The 27,005-nt window shown below is 37.1% G+C and overlaps 1 protein-coding gene across 1 annotated transcript; it reads left to right on the top strand.

Moving 5' to 3' along the window:
* LOC101918870 (uncharacterized) lies at window positions 1-25,467 on the top strand. Its single transcript, XM_055807967.1, has 12 exons — window positions 1-855; window positions 1,769-1,845; window positions 12,181-12,256; window positions 15,916-16,047; window positions 16,906-17,029; window positions 19,404-19,464; window positions 19,565-19,611; window positions 20,061-20,136; window positions 21,083-21,184; window positions 21,717-22,640; window positions 23,471-23,581; window positions 24,737-25,467. Exons 2-12 carry the CDS (start codon window positions 1,817-1,819, stop codon window positions 25,047-25,049), a joined length of 1,995 nt encoding a protein of 664 aa, XP_055663942.1. The 5' UTR covers window positions 1-855; window positions 1,769-1,816; the 3' UTR covers window positions 25,050-25,467.
* The last annotated feature ends 1,538 nt before the right edge of the window (window positions 25,468-27,005 follow it).

The raw sequence follows: 27,005 nt of genomic DNA, 5'->3' as shown, positions 1-27,005 counted from the left end.
CACAGACTGCACATTGAAATAAGTGATCCAGCACTGGCTCACCGATTACCTCTCCACTTCCCACATGCCTTCGGTTTTTTAAAACAGAGGGCATGCCCTCTCCTCCACCCGCCTCCTGAGCAGCGAACCGGGCGCCGTCGCAGGCCAGAGGCAGCGGGCCCGGCGCAGCGCAGCGATCGGCAGTCAACACCACCGAAGAAAACACAGCAAGAAAGAGCCGAGAGCGTCCCCAAGCGCAGGAGCTGGCAGCTCTCCCGAGGCCAAAGGTGCGGGCGGGGACGGAGCGCCGCTGCCGACGTTAAGACGAGGCCGAACGCACCCTCCCGCGCGCGCCCCCCTCACAGGCCCCCTCAGCCCCACCGAGCGCCCGGCACGGGCCCGCCAAGCCCAACGCCCGGGGCTGCACCTGACACAAAACCTCCCGCAGAAACAAAACACACCCGTCTCTCTTCACCCGCCCAGCGCGGAGCCCAGGCAGAGCCGAAGGAGCCCTCACCAGCCGCCGCCACAGGCACCCCCCACACCCCCTCACACCGACCACGCGCCCGCCGCGGCACTCGCGGGCTGCCCCGCGCGGCCGGCACGCATGCGGCCCACGCGCTGCCCCTTCACCCGCGGGCCGGCCGCGCACGCGCAGAGGCGCCCCCGTCCCATTGGCCGGCCGCTCACCGCAGGGTTGGTGCGGCGCCGCCCGCCGCCGCGCATGCGCTCTCGGTGCCCCCCGGCGCGGCGCCAGAGGAGCAGGCGCAGTCCCGGTACCGGCAAGGTGGCCGGTGCTGCGCAGGCGTATTTGAGATCATTTCGGGAACGTTCTGTCTCGCAACAACCTTCCTCTGCAAGGGAAATCCTGTCAGGGTACGGGCCGCCCGCAGCCCCGGTCCTCCCCGCCCCGCCTCGCTGGCGCCCGGGCCTTTCCCCGTTACCGCCTCCTGCTGCAGCCCTCGTCCTTCTCCGCACAGCCCACCCCCTCTTCACAGCCGACCGCCCGGCCCCCCGCCGTCGGGCCGCGACCTCCCCCCCCCCTCCCTGCCCCGGTCTCTTTTCCTAACCCCGAGCTCAGCCGCTTCCCGCTCGGAGAGCGCTGGGAGCCGGTCCTGCCCTGGGCTGCCCGCCTTCGCGGGGACATGCGGCCCTGAGGGGGGAGCCCGGCGCCAGCCTCAAGCGTCTTCTCCGGAGCGGCGGATATGGGCCCCCCGCGGCGGGGGAGCGCCCCCCTCGCCTCTCTCCTCCCTGCCCTGGGCCCGCTGGGGTCGGCGGGCGCTGGCGGTGCCCGGGATCGAGCGGGAGCGGGCCCGTCTAGGTTAGAGTGGGGCAGGTGATGGTCCTTCCTTGCTGAGGTGCCGGCCTCGCCTCTTGCAGCTGCCCGGAGTTTCTGCCCGTTGAGACAAGAGTTCTAGCTGTGGGAGCGCGAGGGCAGAACAGGCTGCTCCGAGCCACAGGAGAGGGCAGAAGGGACTGCCAGCAAGATCTTCATCCCCGCAGTGCTGCTGCTAGAGTTAGAGAGAAACCTGCTGCCTCTCCTCTCTGTTTCTTTTGATCTCCTGGAGAGGAGAGGTGAGTTGTTGTCTTTCCGTCTTGTCATGCTGTAGCAGCAGAGAAAATAGGCTATGGCTTGCAAGCTGCAGAACTTGTTCCGGTTGGCTTCAAGCCTCAGCTGACCGCTTGGTTTGTTTTACTTGAGAGTCAGCCCTGTGAAAAGGCCCGCTGATGGAGAGGAGAAAGAGATTAGCACCGTGTTAACTGCGCGGTTCTCTCTCCTTTGCTGCAGTGCCCACTTTCACCGCTGTCTCCTGCTCTGCCTGCTCCTGTTTTCAGCATGGTAAAGAAGAATACTATCCCTGATGGGTAAGTATCTCTCAGATTAAGCAAGAGGCAGGAGCGGGCACAGTCCTGCACAGAGAAGGGGCTCTGACTGCCCTAGGTGCTTTCTTGCCACATGTATCTTCGCCACCTACAGCAAGGTAAGGTAGGTATCTTCTCCAAGACAGGAACAACTCAGCCCTTCATCCCCCAGGTGAGTATGATGCTCCAGCCTGTCTGTGAACACCTCTCCTTCAGCAGCCAAACACACTCCCTTCTTCCTAACCTTCTTACCCCCAGGTGTATGCTTACTGGGGAATTGGGACAGTAGTCCATTCTTCTGACTACTCAGATGTTTGCTACCAGGAGTGGAGGAAGAGCTGATAAGATGGGAGCAGGTGGTTGCATGCATGTGGTCAAGGAATATTTTCATGGAGTCAAGTCGAGAAACATCCTGCATTTTTGTTTTTAACCAGAGGACAACAAAAAATTTTTATAGGCAAAAATAATTTTAAAACCCAAATGCACTATACATGCTTTCCGATGATTTGATTGGGAGTGCATATGGGGACTACAGAATGGTATCACTTAAAACAGATACAGATCTATTCTTCAGCTCTACTGGGGGCAAAAAAAAAAAAGAGGAAATCCCAAGTTTAGAAGCTTAACCTATGTGTTACTGCTGACATCGGTACAAACTTCTTAGATAGGAGGGTGTGCTGAGATACAAAGGCACTCTACTGGGACAGTAACTTGCAGTTTGTACGTTATCCTTGTTTTACAGGAAGTGTTAAATAAGTTTATTAGGAACATTCTTAGGAGGAGCAATAGAATACAAAAAGCATGTTTTCCTGCAAAATACATTGGCCTAAAAGCTATAAACAAGATGAAAATATTTTAAAAATAACTTAAACTGAACTTTTTTTCCATAGTTGACAAATTCAGGGATTGAAATTGGAGTACAATTCAAGAAAAGCTATTTAAGCATTTCTTTCTCTGAAAGTTTCTGTGAAATTTCAGTTTTCAATTGGACAAAATAGAACCAAAGTGGGCTAGGTTTGCAAGCAGTAATGCAGAAAGCCTGTAAGAATAACTGTCTTCCTTGTTTTCTTCATACTTGGAAATTATTACTAAAACATTGAAAGTCAGGTGCTTATTTTTCCCTTCTTTTTCCCTCTTGCATTTGAACTGGAGCAGCTTTCAGGCTACATGCATTCCTTTAAATAAGGAAGACACAGTGGACTGTACTTTTGGTTTCTATGATTGGAAACTCATACCTGTGTATCTTTCAAGGAGAGAAACATCTACTGTGAACTAACTAGTTACAAAGCTAGTATTATGATCTGACAAAGCTTATGATAACTGAAGTGCTTTCAGCTTCTCCAGATATTTAACTTTTTGATACTATTAACAAATCAGGCTAGACATCTGCAGTATTGGGTTTTTGGAAGTAAGGAGTTTAAGGAATTGTCAGTCTCCCAATCTCATGCAGCAGTATATTGATGTCTTCCTTGTGCTAGCACAGCATGTTGTAGTTCTTTTAGTACACCAGAAAAAACCAGCAGCGAACCCTGGAAGAGGACTTAAGAAAAACTAATTTTAACTTAGGTGAACCTGCATATGCAATTTACTGGCCCTGGAAATAGTTGTTGGCAGAAGTGAGATTGTGGTGCACTGTAGCATAAGGACCAGTCTCCATGTGGTAGCATGCTAGGGAAGTACAACCTTAATCATATCACGGTGTTGCAATAGCAATAAATCTAACAGTGACTGTTCTGGTTTTTGCAACACTGCAAGAGAAACACTGTAGTAGATAAAGACATGGTACATATAGATGCTTTTTAAGATTGTCTTTCTATTACTGCTTCAATTCTTTATACTGTTCTTAACAGTTTTAGTTCAAATTCCATTATGCTAATGAAAGCTATATAATAAATTTGAGGTTTCAGTTAGGCTAGAAGTACCTAGCAATAGTGCAACTAAAGAAGAAACGGTTCTTTTTTTTACTGATCAGCTAATTAGTATCATCTTTCACAGTACCATGTCTGCAGCATAATTAAAGTTGCCATTACGTAAGGGTTGTGCTATAGCACTGCGCAACCTTGCTAGGTATCAGCACTCTGAGTGTATTCAGCACCTAAAGTAATATTGAAGTGGTATTAATTGCCAATGTTGCCACTGGATCTGCACTGCCAGTTTTGTACCTTGTTCTTCTTGGCCCGTTCTTGTTCTTATGTCCCTGTCACTCAGCCCTAGCCCAGAATATTTGATCTGATGCTATTTACACAGTCTTTGCTCCATCAGTAAAAGGAGGAGGTGGACTGGTAGTAAAGACTTCCTGTATTCCTTCACAGCAAAAAGCATTTCTCCGTTTTCCCGGTAATGTCCATTGCAGTCTCAGTTCTAGGAAGTAGTGCCGGAGAAGTAACTCCGTAACAAAGTGAGACATCAGTATAAGAGAGGGACTGAAGTAATGCCTTGCACTGCCATTCCCACTATGGAGTCAAGTTCTGGTTCTTCATGGTGTCTGAAATGGTATACTCCTTCCGTAGCTGTATACTATGAAGTCTTAGTGGAGAACCAGGAAGTAAAAAGAATTCAAGTTACATAACAAAGTCATAGAATACTATGATGTTTTTACAGTTTTATACATGTTTGTGTTTCGGTATCCAAAATCCTGCTGTGGATGTAATTTCATAAACTCAGATTGTGTTCTGAAAAGCATCTGCAGAAATGTCACTTTCTTGTATGTGTCCCTTAACATGTACTGAAAAATACCAGGACTGGGGTCTTTTTATTATAGGGACAAAGCTGAATTATTTCTGCCTATGCACCATAAACATAGTTGTTTAACTGAATTGTTCCTGTGCAGATGTAAAAGCATCAGCTTTTTCATTTAGACAGGAATGTTAAAGACCATGGCATAACTGATTGTGCATGTTCAAGGGTGGATGGAAGAGAAGGGTTACTATAAGGTGAGAGTTTATTTGTAAAGTAAAAGTCTTTCATACCATCACGCATAGAGCATTTTCATTGAAAAATTTGGGATGGAGAGAAATTACTTCTTATATCTGAGTAATGATAACATTGCTATAAGAGTTGAAGTTACAATATACCACAACAAGTACAAAGCTATGCAGTTATTTATTGACATGGTAAGGAAACTTTTCTCCCATGCTTTACATCCGCACTACTTTTTTACAAGTTGTGACTTACTTGTATCCCACTTACAGGGGTTGAAGAAAAGCAAAGTTAGAAATCTGTGTAGTAACAGATGATTAAGAGCTATATTCCGTCCCTTCCACTTTTGACCTGTTCAGTGTGTGTTCTGTCTTGACAGCGTGTCATTGTCTTTGTACAGCTATCTTTTCTTCAACAGAATAGTTGTATGTCTGTAGAGGTATGGAAACCACTTGGAAAATAAAGCTGTGTGTGTATCATGAAGTATCAGTAGCCAAAAAAGGAGAAGAGGTTCCAAGTAGTGTTTTCTAAATGATCTTGCTACAGCTGACAGTATTTCAAACTTGAGTTTCTCTACAGTTACAATAATTATCTTTTTTGAGTGTTTTGGAACTCACTTTCCCAGGTAAGTTCTAAACTTACAACTGCTTCATAATCATAGGTGCTCATGAGGGGCTCCAGAATTGTAGAAACCCTTGATTTGTTAAGCATAGCTTCAGATATTGCTCTCTGAACTTGCTTCTCCACCCAGTGTAGCTTTTGAGTAATGTATACCTATTTACACAGTTTTACTAACATGGATTTTTAACTATTGGATGAAAAATGTTCTCCATGAATATCTGAAGTTCAGTACTAGTTTCTTTTACTCAGGAATACTGGATCGCATTATTGCTGAACTGAATGTTACATACTTGGAAATGTAAGATAAGAGAGCTTACTTGCTTTTATACTTCAGATTTTTTTCCTGTCAAAAATACCATAATTACTCTGTAAAGGTATTACCATATAGACATTTTAGTAATTTTTTTAGCATATATTAATGTAAACATCAGTTTCATCTGTGTTCTAAGGTGGGTTTAGGCTTCAGAAAGACCAATGAGTTCTAACTGTTTGCCATAAAGAACTTGTAGGTTATCTGTTGACAGTTTGCTGTGCTCTATATATGTATAGAACTTTATCACTGAGATCTGACAAACTAAAGACATGAAACTTCCAAATTATTTCCAATTTGGTGGCTCCATCACATTGTACCTATCAATTATTTAGTAGCTTCCTTGTCGAGCTTGCCATTAAAAATGTATGTAATGTCTTTATTGAAACATACTGATTTTTCTCTTAAAAAATCACAGTAGAAAATAAATACTAAGATATCCATTTGTTTAAATGGTTGAGTATGAATTACATACAGCTGCATGTTTCATCTGCTTCAGTTAAAAATTTTAGTACCACTAGCTGTGGTACACACAGTTTTGTCATGCTTTAGTTTAACATTTCTGTTAAGGGGATATAGTAGCTATAATTTCCAATATATTTTTCTAAGTTTTAGAACTGATTCATAGCAAGATACTTTGACAACTACAAATTATGTTCATGTCAAATGAATGAAGTTTTCTTAACTATATTTCAAAGTTGTGTTGAATAATTACAGATAGAACTGGTATGTACAATCTGTGCTGTGTTTTGCAGTTCATTGATGTGTAGTTTTGTATGTTTAAAAACTTACATAAACATCTTTGCTGTCATTTATTTTTGGGGGGTTTTCAATAGCAAGATTTATGCAAAATATAGCTATTTTAATGTTCTTTGCTTGGATTATTACCTTGTTGTTCAACATGCTTTTGAGCTTAACTAAAGAGGCTTCATCATGAATAGTAAATTTTGCCTTACTCAAATTTACTGTAAGCTTGTCTTTATCGTAGGCATTTCTATACTGTCTTCTGTTATCCCACTTGAAGCTGGAGGCTGCTATGCATGCCCTGTTGATGATATTCAGTTGATTGGTCTTGAAGCTGATCGTTATTTTAAAGTATTTTTCTAACTTTTTTTTTCTGTTTGGTTTTGAACAGAGGCCATTTCATTGGTTGCTGCTGTTACTAAGCATGTTGCTGCTAAATTCTTGTGTTAATCTAGATCACATATCTTGTATACTCTTATGAGAATGCATGAAGCTAGTTTCTTTTCTGTTGTTCCACTGAATATAACTGAAATTTTTAGATTAATGAAAAAGACAATTAAGCATGCTTGCTTTTCATTTAAATAAAATGTATAAGCAGAGATATATATTTCCGTGTAAACTAGACTTAAAAACCTCTAACAGATCAGGTAACTAGAGTCTGTTGTATCAGTAATAGTTGTATTTATTTAACTGGAAACCATTCAAGATCAGAGAAATTTCAGAGGGAAAGGAGAATCATATTTTTAGTTTGCTTTTAATACTTTTTCTCAACCAAGAGGTGATTCTTGTTTAGAATAGCAGGCAAAATTCTGCCTGTGTGTTAAAATTGATGGTAGTTGGGAAGTGGTGAGGACAAAACATGATAGCGAAGTGGGAACTGCAGTAGCTAAATAGTTAAATAATTGTTGTATAACTAAATAGTTAGTTTTCTTGACTTTCAGGCCTTGATCTGCATGTAGTCCATGGATTGTTTACCTGTTCGAAAACTTAGAAAAATAAAGCTTTAATTGAAAATTTATCATATGTGCACAATATGTCACTTTTTTTTAAAGTGCTCTTTTCTCTGTTACTTTTCTATTTGAATATGCAAATTCTGGGGGGTTTGTGGCTTTGGATAGTTTACAGTTCAGACAAATTTTAGTTAACATTTGGCCATAAAAGCCTATCATAGCTATTTTGATGCAAACTTAAGGGTTTGATTTTTGCAGTTCTTTTTACACACTTGAGATTCTGAAGGAGGCTTGTTTTGTGAAAGGACCAGAAATACCACAGATTTAAAGGTGATAGTTTGCTTTAATGTATGCTGACCTGGATTGTCTGCAGTTTGACAACCCTTGTGTTTTGTACAGAAGTTCTCAGGCTTCAATTTCTTCCTGCGTATGTCATCTTCTGACTATTAATTGTGTTGGGAAGCTGCAGCGTTTCTCTGAATTTACATGATTGCATTTTAGATTCTTATCACAACATCTTTCTAATGTGAATGCCATTGGTTCTATGGCCAGAGCTATTACCTCTGTGCTGCAAATGCCTAGATTTATTTCTAGGCATAGAAATCAATGTCGTGTCTGTGTCTCAGTAAGATATCCTTGTCTCTTTCAGGAAACTTCTGCCATCTTTTCAGCTACTTCTTGTCCAGCTTGTTTGTCACCCAAGCCTCTGTTACCTTTTAGTCATTGGTACAGGAAAGATGATGGTGCTGTCTTGTGAGAACACCTTTGACTCCTGGCTTTCTTCCTTCCATTTATGTTCAAGCAGGACACAAATCAAGTGTCACAGTTTTCATTCATACTTGTTAAAATGTTTGTTTATGTCTTTGCTCCTGTGACACCTGTTTATGTGACCAGCTGCAGCTCACTTGTCTTTGGTCATTTCTGCCTTTATCTAGATGACTTCTGAAGAGTTTTACTTTCTTTAGTCCCCATCACCTATAAATTCCCAGCCATATTCCGTTGTTGATAACAGAACAAATTTGAGTTAATTTCTTTAGCCAATCTTTGCTTAATTTCAGTCTGCTGGTTTTGAGATAATTTTTAGTTGTGCAGAAGGATGCTGCAATTTCTTTGCTTAAATACCATTTTAAAGATAACATTGAACATAAACCCTTTATATTTTTTGATGAAGAGTGCCTTCTGCTCATTTTCTGCCATAGAACTCTCAGCAGCTTTTGTTTCTTGCTGATTTTGCAGGTAGTTTTTTTCTAGGAGGATTTAAACAGAGTTAAATACAGGAGAATAAAACCACAAGTTTATTAAGGTCTGATAACAAACTGTGTAATCCTGGTGCATTGCTCTGTCAATCCCAAGTTCAGAATTTTTACAAAGCCTTTTTTACATTGCTAATGAAAAGATAAGATTTTTAAGCCTTTTTTGGTCATTTCTTATTGGCTTTTAATTGCTCACATTTATGATAATCATGGTGGATTTCCACTCATAGTTTTCCAAGAGGAAGCAGGTTAAAAAAGATCTGAATTTCTAATATGACATCTTTTAAAATTGTCTTACTACATAAGGTAGTTGGTCTTTTGCAGTTGGGATTTTTTACTCCTGCCTTCCTTCAAAATGTTTCTAAACATGTATATGTGAGTATGGCTGGCTGTCAGATTAAATCCTACTTTTGTAAAGCATTGTGTAGATTTTATTGATAGAAGTAATACCAAAGAGTAATTGAACTAGGTTGAACAACAAATACTGTATCCTTGTTTGCTTTATCTCTATGACAGCATCTCAGCATCTGCTGCACTAGTTTCTGTATCTATAAGTACAGCTGATTTTCTAATCCTGTTTGGAAGTTTCAGAGCAAAAGCAGGAAGAGTATCTCCTTGTTTTAAATAGACACATAATTTCCAGGTTTATTAAAATTAGCAAGAGGCAGGAGCTGATGTTAAACCTGACTGTCATTAATTTTAACAATAGTTCAGATTAAATATATGTCTAAATAAGGTTCACCACATTTAGTGCCATTCTCAGACGAAGTGAATGAGATAAAATGAAATCATGCACAGGACATATTTCACAGTTTTTCTGTAGACTTCGTTTAATTTTATTTTATTTTGACTGAACACTGCTGGTAACTAAGATGTTTCATTATGTGTGGTTTTTGTTAGCTTTGGTAATATTCTCAGTCCATTTACACCATGATCTTAGTTGATTAATATACAACTTCTCTATCTAAACCAGAATAAATGGAACATAGTCTCAGATTTTTGTTTTCATGTTTTACAACTGACATACAATTAGCAGAGTCCAAAGTTCACAAACTTGAAAATTCTCTTAGCAAAACTTACCAAGTTAGAACACTTTTATTCTATGATACACAATATGTAATTTCTTGATCAATGTTTTTCAAACTACGGTGACTCAGAAGGTGCTTTATTTTTTCCCTTGTGTGCAACTATGCTAAGCTAAGGGAATATATGAAGTAGGAGACTGGTTTTGTTCGCTCTTTACAATTATGAGGTACAAAGTTCCTGCAATCATTTGGAATTTAATAAAAGATTTTACTGCAACCATCTCTCAGTAATCTAGTCTCTAGCTTGCCCTTATACTTTCTCACCTCCTACTGGCTTCTACGTGATAGCTGTTTGCAGCAGCCTTCCTAATGATGAGTTATTATTACTCCTTGGCTATTTCATTTGTTATTGATTAAACTAAGCATCTGTATGTCTATATTGTGAGCCTCAATCTTTTCTTTAAGTCATGACAAAGACAAAAAGGGCAAGTTAGTGGTAAAGACATTGATGTAGTAGATTGTTACATAATTTGTTAGTATCAATTATGCTTCAGGTCACCATGCTGAAAATGTTTCCTTTGTTACTTCCAAGCATCTGTGAATGGTAATATTTATATACTATGATAAGTATCATTATGGATATTTAATTGAGAGTTTTGCCAGCCAACATCTAGTTTTTGTTATGGTCCCATATGGGAATTGTTATCAAAGCAAAATACTGAGTGGTTAGAATTATTTTAAAATAGGGTATTCCATTTATTTCATAAATAATGTGGTTTTATAAAAATCAGAAGGGAATCTAGAAGCTGTTGGAAGCTCCCTTTAAAGAGAGAGATTAATTTAAACATTAATTCCAAAAATTTAAATGAATTTACACCATTGTTAAAGAATCTTATTAAAATCTTTTGTATTTTAATAGTTGAGGTACTAGCTGAAAATGCAAAAAGACTATGGAGATTTTAAGTCATCTAGCTGCCTCTTCTGAGGTCATAGAGATAATTTGTCCTCACAGGAGGAGAAGAAATAAAAGTGCTAAATTTAGTAAGTTAACTCTTTGAAGATAAAATTGATCTGCCAATTAACTTGTTTTCAGATAAAGCTTTTCATAATTTTTAAAAAACCTGAAATCTCTGAGATGTGATGCATCAAGATTTTTTTCAGTACAGTGTAGAATTTGTGAATTCTTTGTGGTTTTGGAGTTACTAGTGTTTTTGAGTGTTGTAACAAATCTTCATTCATATCAGCAGATGATTTTTGCCAAGTTTTAGTGTGATGGAATATTCTCTGTATTTTTCAAAGTACCAACAGATAGTACAGTCAAGAGTGTTTCTTTGAAAAAGCAGCATATTATGAAGTAAACACATTCCTAAAATCTAGAAACTGTATTTTTAATGAAAGTAAACTTCGCATTACATTGTCGATTAAATGATTGATGCGAGCATATGATTTTTAATGGTGTTTGTTTCAGCTAAGTCGAAAAATTTTACCAACTAGGAAAGTACTTTTCTACCTGTTGAACCTTACCCATCTGCTTTGATTTATATTGGTGCGACTTGTTTGTAAATGCTGTCCTACCATTTTGAGGGGAGGAATTTTTTGGAAGTTGGAAGAAGGAAGGAAGGAAAAAGACTGTTTCCAAATGTCCTGATGATACCTTGAAACCACTTCATAGAATAATTGTAGGGTTGGGGATAAATTTTACTCTAGAATAACAGTGATGGTGCGGTGCACATTATCTCTAAGAAGTATTTTCTTTGTGGTGATCCTCTATAAAGAAGAAAGATTAATTTTATTATGGCTCCTGACTTTAGACTTGAAAACAAAAATGTCTTTATGTAAGCTGTGTAGTGTGCTAAACAAGCTTCTGCACTGATCAGTGCTGTAGCGATATTCTGCTGGTATTCTTCCAGCATCTTAGGCAACTCCCTGTTTCTTTTATCCCAAAATAATGCTGACATATTAATTTTATTCAAATATATAATAACAAAATTTTATAGTTAGCCTAAAAATATCTTAGTTTCTTGGTGAAACAGGCAAATTACTAATGGAAGATGGATTTTAAAAAAGATTTTACTTACGTATCAGGATTTAATTGGTCATTTTTTCAAACTGGTGCACATCACTTGCGATCGCTTCTGTCGTCAAGGAATTTTAGGAACTATTGGATCCTGCTGTTTGGAAATCTAACTCTTAATATAATATGCTAGTAGCTGTATGGCTCATCATAGGAAAAAAGATAACTGTAAACCTTTCTGCTTGGAGAAGTTTGATATAACTATATTTAAACTATGTGATATGGCACTAGATTTGCCTGATATTTGTAAGATACTTCACATAGTTTAAAATAACTGTTAGTATAATTTTAAAGGAGCATAATTTTATGTGCTTTGTTTCACCAAAGTTTTAATCCGAAGAGGAAATTATTTTTTTGTTAAAGTTTTACATGATGCTGCAGATGTCTTCTGTTGAATTACGTAATTTGAAAATATTTTAAATAAATATTTGTTTCATTACAGATGGCGGAGTTTGACACCAGTTGGGCAGCCTATACCAGGAACCAGATTTATTGCATTCAAAGTACCTTTAAAAGGGGTATGTATAAAAAGTAACTACAGATTGGCTCTATAAGATACAATGCAAAAAATAATGAAGAATAGCATGAATATTCATACAAACTTCAGAAAAGTTTTATGAAAAAATAATTTATTCAGATTTTGCCTTTCCAGTAATCTACTAGTAGCTTTTTTACATAATATTCTATATCTTTTCTCTTTCTTTTAAAACTTGTATTTGGTGTTACTCTTTTTATTTATGTTTTAAAAATCATAACATCTCTAACGTGATCACTATTAAGTGGCCTAAATTCATTATATTATATAACATCTTTTCATGACTATTGTCAGAAAATCATATGGAAGGGGTTATGGTATGAGTAACATCTAGGCAATTTAAGTCAAAATGTAATTTTATGGAAATCAATCACTCATTAAAGGATACCAGCCACTGCAGTACTTCTAAAATTATAGATTCAGATTACTAATTTCATAAGCAAAAAGCTTCAGTGATCTGGAGGCATTCAATATATTTATAAAAGAAGTCTTCATATATTTCTTTTATTAATGTGTTAGTTCTTCCTTTAGGTCCTTACTAACATGGACTGCCATCTTAATCTATTCTACTGAGTCAGATCTTTTAATTCTTTGTGACAATACAAAATGTGGAGGCTATCTTCTTTAGGCTCTTCTGTTCTTTCGTAGATTGATGCATAGGGAAATTTTGGGCAAATAGGGCCAAGCAGGGCAAATTTGCCCTTCTATATAACACAAACGTTGTATAAATTAACTCTTACAAGTCCTTGCTTCAGATACACAGGAAGTAAAAGTTTCTGAGCTCATCTAAAGTTCAGTGACTAGACATAACCTTGGCAATTCTGTCTAAGCAGTTGTCTACAGATTGTGCTATAGTATTCATATACAAAAGATTTGCTTCTTCAGGTATAGTAGTGGCCATCGTGTTTTCAGTCACCATCCGGTTTGCTTTTGTCAGCAATGACTGAAGTGGAATGCTTGTAGAGTTTGCTTCCTGCAGCTGCTTTTGCAGCTTTAGTATGATGGTTTGGTTCCTTTGACACCAAGGTTCTGGGGTGTGACATTGGTCATGCTCTCCGTGGTACTGACGGATTCCACAATAGTCATGTCTCGTTCTACCAAGACTGCCAGTGAACAGAATTAGCAGTGAATACAAAATTCAGTAGATTTATAATTAGCTTCCTTGCTATTGGGATATTTGAGAGAGGATTTTTTGTATCATCAGCTCCCATAATTCCACTTGAGTTAGCAACAATTTTTTGCATAGATGCACTATTCTGTGCTGGTTTTGTTTGTTTAGCGTGTCATTTTCTAGTTCCCTGTCACTCCATTGTTGAGGAAGATACTTTGTTGCTAACTTTACTCTTTCCTTGTAACTCCTGTGATTACATGGAGCTCCACCAGAGATCATAAAAAGGGCAGACACTGTCAGTGAACCTTTCCAGCAGCATCACAAGTAGGTAGTCTACCTCAGTGTGTTGCTTACTTTCAGTTCTACTGATCTCGTTGGGGCATAGATCCCAGTTCTGGGACCCTGTCTTTGAATTTGGACAGATATAATGTCTGGTACCCAAGAAAGCAAAATCTGTTAACATTTCTGTCCCTCCAGTTTGTTCAGTCTCAACTGTGCAAGATACAGAAATGACAAGTCTGCCATAGACTGTGCTTGAAGCTCATGGAGTCTGTGGCAGAATACACATAAAATGCATAACTGTGGTGTCTTTGCAAAGATGGTGGAGGTCAGTAAATCTGTCCAGAAATGCTGGAGACCTAATTGGCCATAGTCTGTCAGAAGTCCTGTTATTAGATTTGTGGAACAGGCCTCTTAAATATACAGGAGTTTCTTTCTTTGCTGCCTATTGGGAAACTGATGATAGGTGACCTCACCCAAAGGAAGAAAACATATTTTCAGTATTTCAAAACTCAAGGGTTATTGTTTTAGCAGAAGATGTACTGCTAGTAAAGGCTTCAAGATTATGGGTTTACTTGCAAGGATTTCCTGTCCTTTCAGATGATCATTATAATGCTAAGAGTAACATTGTAGTATAGTAAGGACTGGGCAAGTTCTTTCCCATGCCATTAGAAGGAATTTAGAATTGATAACAGATTTCTTACATTGTCAAAGCCCAATTAAACACGTAAAATATGAATACTCCACAAGAGTTTTTCAGAAAATCCTGAAAAGTCTTTCAAAACAGTGTTTTGTAACACATTTAACTGTTTACTCAGTCAAGCAATATTTTTGAAAATTGTATTCCACCTCAGTTTGTGTGATTTTGTATAGTAATAGGAAAAATTCTTTAACATTCTACCATAGACCTTTTGCAGATTCACTGTTGTCACCTCAAAGTTAGTAAGTTCAGTTTCAGATTTTACTAAGTCACTGCTGAATAATGGCAAGATAAGTGACTTGTGTTCATTTTGTTTGAACCTCAGCAACCTCCACTGATTTTTAGTATTGCACCGGTATCTGAAATATATAGGACTGAATACTTCTATATGCTTTCTACCCTACTCTTTTTTAGGACTGAATACTTCTATATGCTTTCTACCCTACTCTTTTTATCTCAAGCTTCCTAATCATATACTGGCTTTGATAGAACTGTCCTGCTGTTTATTCTTTAATTTGGTTTCCTGTCTGTGTTTCCAGACTCGAGATAAGTGCTTGCTAGCATCTTAGATTATAATCCACACAGTCAAAAGAAGGATTGGTTAGTTACACTATAGCATCTGTGGTTCTAAGAGGTATGTGGTCTGTGGCTGCCTTCCTTTCCATTAGGTCTAAGTTCAGTCTGCTTGAATTTCTTGTTGACAAAGGAACTGAGCGGTGGTTGAGGTTGCTGCATCTTTTGCCACTGTCTTTATTGGTTGTGGCTGAGCCTGTGTCAAAAAGCTCTCACAATGGATGTGCACTATTCGGAGAAAATCCAGTCTTGTGTATATGAGGCATTTTCATAGCTAGGGTGAAGAATGCATTTCAAAAAACACAGCTACAATAGGGTGAAAATTTTTCCTGCTGTTTCTGTAAAATGAAATTAATTATCCATCACCCACCAACATGTAGCTTTCTTAGTCACCATATTTTAGTCTTCTTTAATATTTCCCAGTGCTAAATGACATGCACGTACACTCTGCCAAGAGATGAAGCAGGGATAAAAATGTCTGCAAAACATTTGTGGGGAGTAAGTTAAAACCTTTAGAAGAAATGAACTCCTGCGTCACAACTTCTAATGTTTTATGTGAAATACACTGTTAATTTTGTGTTACTGTGCAAGACAAAGTATGTTGGGGGAAAGTGAATTGTGGTGTTTCACTTTTTGCTGATGTCTAGTTACTTAAAATCAGTGTATTTATGCTACATTTTGCAGGATTTTTGTGTCTATCAAATTAGTGCTTATTTTAGTAAAGTTTGTTAACACTATACAAAGTGGAAATTCTCACACATTTTCTTGCATTTTCATCTGAATAGAATACACAACAAATTCTTGCTTTCTTTTTATTTGGTTCCTATTATTCATATAATACGTGGATGTGGTTCTGATACTGTAAACATTCCCTTTTGAATACTGATGTCTCCTAGTCCTAATTAAAATAGCTGAGTATTACAAATGTCTTGTTACTAGAACGTAAAAAGAAAATCTTTCTTTTCCATTTTCATTGTAGGCAATTAACCAGAGGCTTACGCCAACCCAGAAGTTTACACCAAAAGACTTAATTGCTGCAATGAAAGCCCTAAATGTGGAGCTTGGATTAGTTATCGATTTAACATACACCACACGATACTATGAAGTTAAGGTAATATGAGCATGTAGCAAAATAAAATAATTTGTGCAATCTTTGTGTTAAAGTATTTACACATTTGCTTACCTTGAATTGGAACAGACAAGTAAGCCATCTGGACTTATTTTGTGTCTCCAATAGAAACTAAACGTTTTATCACAAAGGAAATAATTCCTCCCAGCTAGTTTCATTTGTGGCTTATTTGTATTATGGTAACTCAGAGTAATGGATAAAGACTGCAGTGCCAGGCACCACAGAAAGGGAGCAGAAAACTTAGTCTGTGTCCTGAAGACATTCTCATTTATTCCTGATGTCTTTTTTTTACTGATCTTCAGTAGATTCCACTAAGAAACTGTAGTTTTTGAACTACTTCATCAGTTTCCAACTTTTACCAGTATGGTCTAAAGAATTTTGATTAATCAGTCTCCTTTTGATAAGCAGAATAAATAGCAGTATTATAACTGAATGCTAATCTTTGAATATATGTGGGCTGTAAGCTTTGAGGGGGTAAATATGTGAGTATATATATGATTGTGAGTGGGAGGGACAAATATTGCTAATAATGGGTTAAAATTGAATTACAAGAATCTGCTCTCTTTACATAATGTGCTGCCTTAATAGGGATAAGTAAGTCTTTTGTAGAAACTGTTCTTTGAGATCAGGTCTTTAAAGTGGAAATGTAAATGGTAGTTTCTGAGAGTGTATCTCTATAGAATTATGTCAAGATTGTTTTCAATTTCTACTCAGGATTTGAGCTACTGTTTCACATTGGCATTATGTTAGGTTAAGGTTGCTTAAGGTTAACTCTTCTTAAGGTTTTTCATTGAAGCAAGACTTCAATAATTATTACCATTTTCTTTTCCTTCTTGTTAGGATTTACCAAAAAGTGTGCAGTATAAGAAACTTTATACTGTTGGTCTTGAAGTTCCCGATAATGCTACTATCCTACAGTTCAAAAAATGGGTCAGAAAATTCCTGTGGGAGAATGCAGGAAATGGTACGTATCGGCATCTTAGGCTGTAAAAACCCAAAAATATTTTTTCAATACTAACTGTATCATTTATTGATTTCATTAGGTATTTATGACACCAGGGATCTCAGACTTTCCATAGCACTTTGACTTTACTATCTTAAGATACATTATGTAAACTTTTTATCTTTGTAAACTTTATCTATGTAAACTAGTTATCTTTTTTTTGCATTCAAAACATGCCTTTTTCAAAAAAAGCTAGTAACTTAAATGCCCTTTGTAATAGTATTATATTTGCATTATGTGTCAAATAACTGTCAAAGACTTTAATCTGTCTGACCCAAATTGTCTACCATCAGCTTAGTGTTGTGGCTGCCAGCCCTTTATGGATGTTCTAAATAACACAGTATTTCTCTGGTGGCACTGGGCACCGATACATATGAGCAACTTAAGTCCATTTAGTCTGATGTAGCAGTTTTTTGATTGATGAGTCCATTATTACTGTCATATCCTAGCAATTCTGAGAAATCATATTCCAGACACAGTGTCAATGTTTCTAGAGTGTGGCTCTGCTGCTGTTTTAGTGTTTATACAATAGTACCATTCTTGCTGAGATGACATAAGGTGCTTTTTTCAGAAATAAATGCATGTGTTTTGCCACAGCCTGTTTGCAGCTTTTACCTTCTCGCTTTTTTTGCTAGTGATTCTTTGTAGGCAGGAGGACCACTCTTTCAAGCTTTTCATGCTATTTGCTGTGGTTACTTGGGCATTTTCTGTGGGAAAGTAGTGATATTAATTTCCCAAGTGCATACAGTTCTTGTATAGCATAACTGTGGTTTTGCTGTGGATGGTCAACTCTGTTTTGTGAGAGAGCTCTTACCTAAATCTCAGGTATGAGAGCCTGAATTAGAAGCGCTGGGAAAACTAAAAGGTCTAAGAAGCAACTTTTGTCCTGCTCAGGAAGTTAGTGTGTAAGTTCTTCCTTGGTTCTTTTTTGGCTTAGGGAGATTAGTTGGAGATTATTAGTTTACTTCTGGGTTTGATCTAGTGAATTTTTGTGTGACAAAGAATAGTCTGTATTTGAATCTAAATACTTCTGATTCTCAGAATTGAGAGAATCAATTGCTAATTTGTTGCTGGATGAAGACCTGCAGTTCCAGCTAGTAAGACCATTTTGGCAGGGCTTATGTAACTTCAGAGTTGGGAGAACTTTCGTTTTTATGCTTACTAACTTGTTGTAACTTGCCCTCTTGTTTTAGATTATCTCTAAAATTTCTCAGGATTCTTCTTGCAGATAATTTTTGGGATGGTGGGGTTTTTTGGTGTCTGAATTGTTAGGACATCAACTTATAACAAGCTCAGATGGCAATGCAACTGTCCTGATCAGTGGCAAACTGTTATGTTTTATCTCATTGAAAAATTCATCAAAGTCCCATTTCAAAGACCATCTGTCACTACTTTGTCTCTGCCACAACTTCGTTCTTGTGATGATTAAAGTTTTTCTTCTAAAATCTAGCCTAAAACTCTCAATCGGTTAATATATACATTTATATTATGCCAACTTTGCCCTGAAGTATTGTTGTTCTCCATTCCCGTTACTATAGTCAGCGCCTCAGATTTGATTTTACACACTAAATAAGACAAGCTTCCAAGGTCCCTTCTCATAAACTTCTTCTGTGACCGTCATAGTAGCCCTTTCTATACATATATTGATTTGACTTTTTTTCCCATTAAATATGAGTAAATAGAATTGTGTGGGATAGTCTGGATGAGGTTTTATCAGTCTTGCACGACCATATTAGTGTTTCTCTACTTCTGTTGGAAGCACCTCATTTGAAACACCCTAGTAATAGTAAGTTATTCTGCTTTTTAGCCTTTAGCTGATAGTATAACCTTTCCAATAAAGACAAGATTTCTTTAGACATTACAACGGCTTCTTTTCTACATGTATTTCATACTCCTAGACACTAGGGACATTATGTGTACTTTCTCCTTTTTGTAAGTTTTATAAGAATCTGTAAGTTCCTAAGTTTTAGATTTTCTTGTTTAGATTTGCTTTCAAAATCATATTTTATTCTTTTTTCTCCTGTTACTGCAGTTCTGGTTGAGGCCAGCTGCTCTACCTGTCATCACTCCTCTTTCTTTTTTCCGACATTCTGCAGAGTTAATCTCAGTCTTTGCAGGTTTGGAAACAGTGGGCTAACTGCTGCTAGAGATCCAGCATGAAGAGGACAGAGTCGGGATGTGTCTGTTCTTTTACAGGCGTGACAGTATAATTTTGTAAACAGCAAGAATTGTTTATCATTACTTAGCTAGAAAAGCACAATGCTTTTTTTTTGTCTTCACTAATTTTTTAGTAATTTCACTTTCTGAACTATGAAAACTGTTTTCCTTTTAATAGAGAAACTCATTGGCGTTCACTGTACTAATGGAATTAATAGAACTGGCTACCTAATATGCAGGTAAGGGTTGTATAAAACCAGAAATCATTGTTCATAAAATATAGTGTCCTTATATTCTGTAATCCCTTTGGGACAATAATATAATCATGTTTTTCTTTAGATATCTTATAGATGTTGAAGGCTGGGATCCAGAGGCAGCAATTCAAGGTATTTATACAGTTTGAATTAAGGCACATGGCAGGTTGTAATTCATGTTTCCTACAATTATATTCACAAATACTACAATTCTGTTTTAGTATTTTTAGAGTTATTTCATGTGCTGGCTTCCATAGAAGATTTTATCTGACTGTTGATTATATGCCAGGCAAGACTTGAGCATTAGCAGATTGATAGTGTACAAGTATGTTCCAACTGCTTAAAATCTCTTCTTTTTTTTCATTTGCTTTGAAGGGTTTCCAGTCAAAAGTTGCTACCACTACTAGTTTCAGTTGATTAAAAAAAAATATATATGCCGCAATGATGACAGCTTGCTAAAATATTTAATAGCAACTTAGAATTGTTTCAAATTCAGCATCTCATGGTGAACAGAAACTTACCTTTCACATTTTTGTGACTCAGTTTGAGCACATTTCTTTAGACTTACCTTTTTTCTTTAGCTTTTGGTGATGCTAGAGGTCATCGCATGGATGGTCTTGTCTATCTCACAGATCTCAGAACACAACCAATGAGAAGGTAAACAAATGCTTTTAGTTGTATGCTTAAGATTTTCCAGTCTGTCTACTGGTATTTTTATATAAGTTCACTTCCAGTTATAAGCCAAAATTGTACCCTATTAAACCTTTAATATGCAACTACACATATATTGTAAGACTTCTGATATGAATAACATGAAGTGCAGAAAACTTCATTCATCTTTTGAATTTATGTGGTTCAAAAGATTTTTTTAATCTGACAACTGCTATTGAGCATTCGTGTGGTTTTATCATACTATGACAAGTGTATTGATTCTGTATTCTCACATTATAAGCTGAAATATCTGCAAAGATATCTTTGTAAGCTCTGTGATCTGCCTGCTGTTGTTGGCATGGTAGAACCAGATATTTTTAAAAAAAAATAAAAAGTAGAACAGTAAAACAGGAATAAAAAGGCATGGGAAAGTAGAAGATTGTTCTCAATTCCTCTGTTCATAGTAGTTGTATCCCTGGTATGTTCAATGTTATGCTTATCATATTCACCTAAGGATAACTAACCTTTAGATATTCCTAAGTTACTTGTGCCAGTGATACCTTGAAGCAGTAAATTGATTCTAAAATTAATACCTGATTCGTGTCTTTTTAGTTTATTTGATTGCCCTTAGTTTTACTGCTATCATTATTTTACAGTCTGTGCATGATTTAGTCCCATGTCAGATTTTGAATAGGCATGGTGCTTGTCTCCATATCCTTTAGGATGTTGTTTCAAGCTTATGAAGTTTAGGTATTCTTTTTGCTTTCCCTGCAGCCCTTCCCCACATGAATTTACAAGATTAAAATCTGCTAACTTATGAATGTCTGCAAATTTAACTTAGCATGCAAAGATATCTGTCATTCTGAACTGAAGAATTTTAATGGTTTTTTTTCTCTCTCAGTAGTATGTTTTAAAAAAGGAAGCTTATGTGAGATGTTTTTATTCTTCTTAGTAACCTTGGAATGGATGTATGGGATTCAGATGAAGATACTGTTCCGCCACCACATGCAGTGGAAGGACCTGTAGAGCGGTTCCCAAATGAAGATTTTCAGGGGTAATAGGCTGAAACCTGGAATTAAAAGCCAAGAAAACCACAGGAGGGAAAGACAATTGTTTCTTTTTGAAAATACTATAGATACTCTAATTTAAAAGAAATTTTATGAATATAGCCTACTCATGCAAAATATTTACAGAATTGGATAAACAGTGGAAAGATAAGGGAAAGAAAGGGATGTGTGCTATTAGAAGTCCCTAAGTAATTAGTTTACATGGAAAAAACTTAAGAGTTTTACTTTACCTGTCCTTCTCTATTATTCTTCAGTAATCTGCAGTTATTTTTAATTAATTTGGAATCAGAAGTTTGGCCTATTTAACAAGCACTATAGAATTACAATTGAATGTTTGTCACAGCTTCTACTATGACATTGACAGTTTTGTTATCTTACTTACAGTTTGGATTCTTAGTAGCTTTGATACATTTGCAATGTCTTTCATATCAATTCATGGTTAAAAAACCCCTGTTCTCATTAGTGACTTGTAGCATTTATAAATATGATGTTCTATTTAAGACAAAAACTTCTTTACAGGTCTGGGAAAAGATTAAGAATTTATGATGACCACTCTCACAGTGATTTGCAAGGACAGATACAATTGAGAGATTTTGATTTCATTAATAAGGGACCTGGACAAAGACGAAGACAATTTCATGACCATCAGACTCAGGATGATTTAAGAGCACCAGTGCAGATGAGAAATTGGGACTACAATAGGGGACCAGGACAGAGGCGAAGACCCTTTCCTGATCACGAGTTTTATGATGATTATCAAGAAGACATGCAGCTGAAGGACCTAGACTTCAGTAACAAGGGACCTGGGCAAAGGTTGAGACCTTTTCATGGACACCAGTTTCATGATGATTTACAGGCAGAGAGACAACCAAGGGACATTGAATTTAACAGAGGCCGTGGACAAAGGCAGAGATCTTTTCCTGACCATCCGTCTCATAATGATTTGCAGGAAGGCAGACAGTCAAAGGATTTTGATTTTGGTAGCAGGGGCCGTGGCCAGAGCCGAAGACCATTCCATGACCACCAATCTCGTGAAGAATTTCAGACTCAGATGCAGTTCAAAGAGTTAGATTGTGTCAGCAAAGGTCCTGGCCAAAGACTAAGATCTTTCCATGACTATCAGTCACGTGATGACTTACAGCCACAGAGGCAAATGGGAGATTTTGAATTTGTTAATAGGGGCCGTGGGCAGAGGTTGAGACCTTTCAATGATCACCAGCCTCGCAATGACTTGCAAACAGAGATGCAACTAAAAGACTATGATAATAAAGGTCCTGGACAAAGACGCAGACCTTTTCATGACCATCAGTCTTATGATGACTTACAGGAACAGACTCAGTTAAAAGATTTTGATTATGTTAATAAAGGGCATGGACAAAGGCCAAGGCCTTTTCATGATCATCCAGGTCATGATGACTTGCCACGTCAATGGTGTGCAGACAGGTAAAGCATCCTTGAGCTGTAAGACCAGAATTAGAGAACAAAAGTATAAACCTCAGCACTTCTAAATTAAATTTCAAATTAGTTATTTTTTTAAAAAATTGAAATCAGTTAATCATCCTTCTTAAATAATGTACAAATTATCAGTTAATTAACTTGGTTTTATTTTGACTTATGGAAGGGTTTGCTGTAAGCTGGAGTGTTGCAGCTTTGAAAGACAATGTTTCCTGAATTATAAGGTTGTGCTTCTTTAAAGCTCATGCGTTTCCTTGACCTCTTTACTGTCAGCTTGAAACAAAACTTTGTCCCCCTTTGTTTTGTATAGAAACTTACATTTAAAAAGCAATCATCAAGACAGAAGAGGATATGAAATTTTATTTATGCCCTGAGCTAAACAGAGATAGACAGTAACACTACGAGGAAGTTTGACTTGCATTGGTTTATTCCATGAGTTGTTAATTTGTTAGAAATCCTTTTGTTTCTGAACTTGTATCATATTCTCCAAAATACATGTATCATTTATTAGTAAAACTATTGGATTCTGACATAATATTTCAAAATATTTTTAATATTTCAGAACATGTTTCAGATACTTGTCGGGCTAGTAAAGTTCAATTTAATTTCTTCCATTGCACAGCTGAAACAGAGGATATCATTACAATGAAGCATACCATTTTGAGGTGTTAAATAAATACAATTATGAGAGTTTTTATTAAAATTTATTAAAAGTAAAAAGATTTTTATCTTTTTTATCATTTGATAAATGCATATTTTTCAAAAGCTTACAACCATTGGTACTCTTCTTAACATGTGATTCTTTTGAATGTTTGCAGAAATCAATCTTTTTCATCTCATGAAAATGTACCAGAATCTCATTTCTCCTCATCTCCTTCACTTCACAGAGATTACGGGTCTGATAATGATGAATTTAACAGAATTTATAGGTAAATATCAGATTTCATGTGTTCTTTTCTGACTTACCTTTACACTGTTACTCCCCCAGTTTCCCAGCTAAAAAATACAAATAAACTACACAGTATAATTGATGTTAATATTTTTGCTTAAATGCCATTTAAACCACTAAATCTGAACAGTAAGCAAATAATGTGACTAATTTTTGGTCCATCTGTATTGAGTTTGTGTGTGATTATGAAATGATTTGAGAATCCCCAATGTAAGTCATTGACATGACAAGCACAGTTCAAGCTAACATGCTGTAAAATATGAAAAGCTATTGTCAATAAGCAAAAGAGCAAAATACAGATGCTGTATTTAACTCTTAACTGCTGTCTACAACAAGCTGATGAGTTTTGCTGTGAGAGATGGACAGACACTGAAACGGGTTGCACAGAGCAGCTGTGAAATCCCCATCCTTTGAAGTATTCAGAACTCAGCTAGATAGAGGCCCCGCAGAACTCATCTGATTAGACCTACTTTGAGCAGGTGGCCCTAGGTGCTTCTAGAGATGCTTTCCACTCTAAATTAGTCTTTGGTTCAGCGAGGGAGAAGGTTCTAAAATTACCAAGATTTTTCTGGATTGGCTTTATACACCACCTATTTTACAAAGTAAGTTACTTGAGAGTAAAGAGAACCCAATACAAAAAGTATATATCATATATGCATTTTGAGATCCTTCATTATCTTGTAGAAGAGTGATCCTCCTATTGCAGAAGAATAAATAATTGAAGTATTTGGAACTATGAATCCAAATTATATTACTGCCTCTTGAGACTATGTACTAGAGGGCTACTATTACATACTATTCACAAAAATGAAAACATGGGCTTAGGAACAAAAATGGTCCCTAGGTAAAGAAAGCCTCAATAAACAGGGAATTTTAATTAGAAACAACACTTGAAAAAAAAACCATCTTCTAGTAAGATCACTTACTATAAAGAGCTGTGATTTGAATCATTAGAATTGAAACATTAATATAAACAAATATGCAACATACAGTAGAAAGTTTAAAAACAAGAATGAGGCTCTGAATTTTTTTCTCCCAACGGTACTCAAGTTTAATTTCTAATGGTGGCCACCAACACTAAATCAACAGTTTTTATTTCTAAGGATTTAATTGTTCATGTTTGTTCTTCTTACAGCAATCGATCAAATTGTCCTGAAGACAACAGGAGAATGCATCCCTCAAATGAATTTAACAGAGGAAAAAACAGATTCGCACCATATTCTTCACGAACAATGCATCCATCTTCATCTGTACACCAAGAAGATAGTTCAGTAGACTATGAAAGAAAACCTTTTCAAGGTGAAACTACCAGAGAGATGGAACAAAGCAAAAGATTACCAGTTGTCACAGTTGATTACAATTATGGCCTGCCATTAGATTATGGACCTGAAGAGGAAGAGACAACACATTACGATTTACTTCCAAGAGACCGCTACAACTGGAACTGAATTAAAAGGATGTTTGCTCAGCTTAAGACTTACTTTTGCCCACTTTACTTTGTTTGTGGACCAATTTTTTTTTTTTTTAACAAAGCAGGAAAATAAAAATTTCAGTAGTAGAGAACTGGTCTCTGTCATAAGATTAGCTTCTACTGATGTTTGGTTCTTTAAATTTATTAGGGTGTATTTGTTAAGTGTAGTTGGAGACAAGGTCTCAGTACACATGGAATTAAAGTAGTCCTTCCTTTTAGTGAAATTGGAACCCTGTACCTTAAAACAACTGAGTGACTGTAGTTGTGTTTTTTGTTTTTCATTTCTTTTAAATGTATGTAATTTCTGGATGCAAAAGTCAAAATAAAATATTGCACTATCAGGCAGACTAGCATTGAGATTATAGAAAAATATACTATGAAATGAATGAAGAAAAGTTATGTCCACTTCATCCTTTAATTTGAAAGTAGCAGTTTGAATTATTTCTAACAATCTCTGCAGCATTGCAGTTGAATTCCAGATTTTCTGTACCATCAACTGAACTACCTAGTTGCACTCTTTTTTCATAGCAGAATTTTTCCCAGATTGCTAAGAACGTGGAAGCAAATGGAGGTCGAATACTCTGTCAAACTGGCAGAGTATTATTTCAGTAATCCGAATATCCCATCCTGACTGTGTATTTTGTCCTGGTCCCATAGGTTGTATATGTTTCAGAATAGCCTCAGCAACACATCCAGATGAGGTGGTTCACGTATCAGCTTACCTGTCTCACCTGGCCAGGGTCACCCATGCCTATGTACTTACACCTTGCTTGTCAGCCCTATCTGTCTTACACTCCGCTTCTGTTGTTTACTAGGTTCTTTTCACAGCACAACAGAGTAATGTAATCAGAACAGAAGAATAACCTCTTCAGGTAAGTTACTTTTAAGAGTCATGTATTGAAGAGTCTCCTCTGAACTGCCACTTCAGTGGGTCTCAAGAAGGAAGTACAACAAACTAACTAAATTCTTGCCAGCAGCTGCACAGTAGCAGCAATAGTTTATTTCTTAGTTCATAGGATAGAAATCTTAGTTCATAGGATAGAAAACAGTATTAATGTAATACTTAGGTAAATTTTTAAAAATTACATTTTTCATTATTATTACAGTGTAATAAATCAGTATTTTAAAAGCCATCACAGTTAATAAGGATAAAGATAGACCATGATATTAAAATAAACAAACGAATGCTAGATAATAAAGTCATGCAGTTAAACTGTCTCAAAAGCACCATAGCTGTAAAGTATAAAGCAAGAGAGTGTAGATACACACTGGAAAACCTGGGGGGGAGGCAGTGTTCATAGCCAGAATCCACAGAGCTTTTTTGCCTTTTAGCTGCAGCATAAACCCCAGACTTCTGAATTCATGGTTCTATGACCATTAGGTGAGGACTGGATTTGAAAAGCATGGAACATCTGGCAATTCTGTTGTTTTTTAACACATGCAAAAAGTTCCCAAAATTGAAAGATTCTGTGGATATAAATTCAAACTGCAAATGCTTCATTGCCTTTGCAACTGGTAGAACAACTTTGGCTTTGTTCATTGTACAAAATAGTTTTCTCGTTTTCACAGCAGCTAGTCAATTGTATTTCCCATTAAATCTTTGATTGCGAGCCTCATTCATGGGGTCTTGGGAATGAAGCTCTCTAAACCAGTGGAACTGAGTGCTAAATGTTAAGAAAAGGCATTTGTTCCTTAACTTTTTTTTTCTTTTTTTTTTTTTTTTTTTTAATGAGTAATGAGAATCTTTATCTAGGCTTATTTGGAGGCAAGGAAAATTTGCAACATGGGCTACTATATTGCCAGATTCTTTTTAAAAACGACAACAAAAAAACCCCTGGTATTCTTCAGCAGGGAGCTAAGAAGTGGGGACTGGTATTACAAGCATTTGGTTGTTGTTTTTTTTTTATACAGCGTATGCAGTATTCATGAAGTG

Source organism: Falco peregrinus, chromosome 1 (assembly GCF_023634155.1).
Source record: "Falco peregrinus isolate bFalPer1 chromosome 1, bFalPer1.pri, whole genome shotgun sequence".
Lineage (NCBI taxonomy): Eukaryota > Metazoa > Chordata > Aves > Falconiformes > Falconidae > Falco > Falco peregrinus.
The sequence above is the reverse complement of the archived record's forward strand: the minus strand, read 5'-3'. Positions and strand labels throughout refer to the sequence as shown.

Coding starts and splice junctions, on each gene's coding strand:
- LOC101918870 (XM_055807967.1), top strand. CDS start 1,817: ATGGTAAAGAAGAATACTATCCCTGATGG. Junction 16,048..16,905: donor CACGATACTATGAAGTTAAG/GTAATATGAGCA, acceptor CCTTCTTGTTAG/GATTTACCAAAAAGTGTGCA. Junction 22,641..23,470: donor CGTCAATGGTGTGCAGACAG/GTAAAGCATCCT, acceptor GAATGTTTGCAG/AAATCAATCTTTTTCATCTC.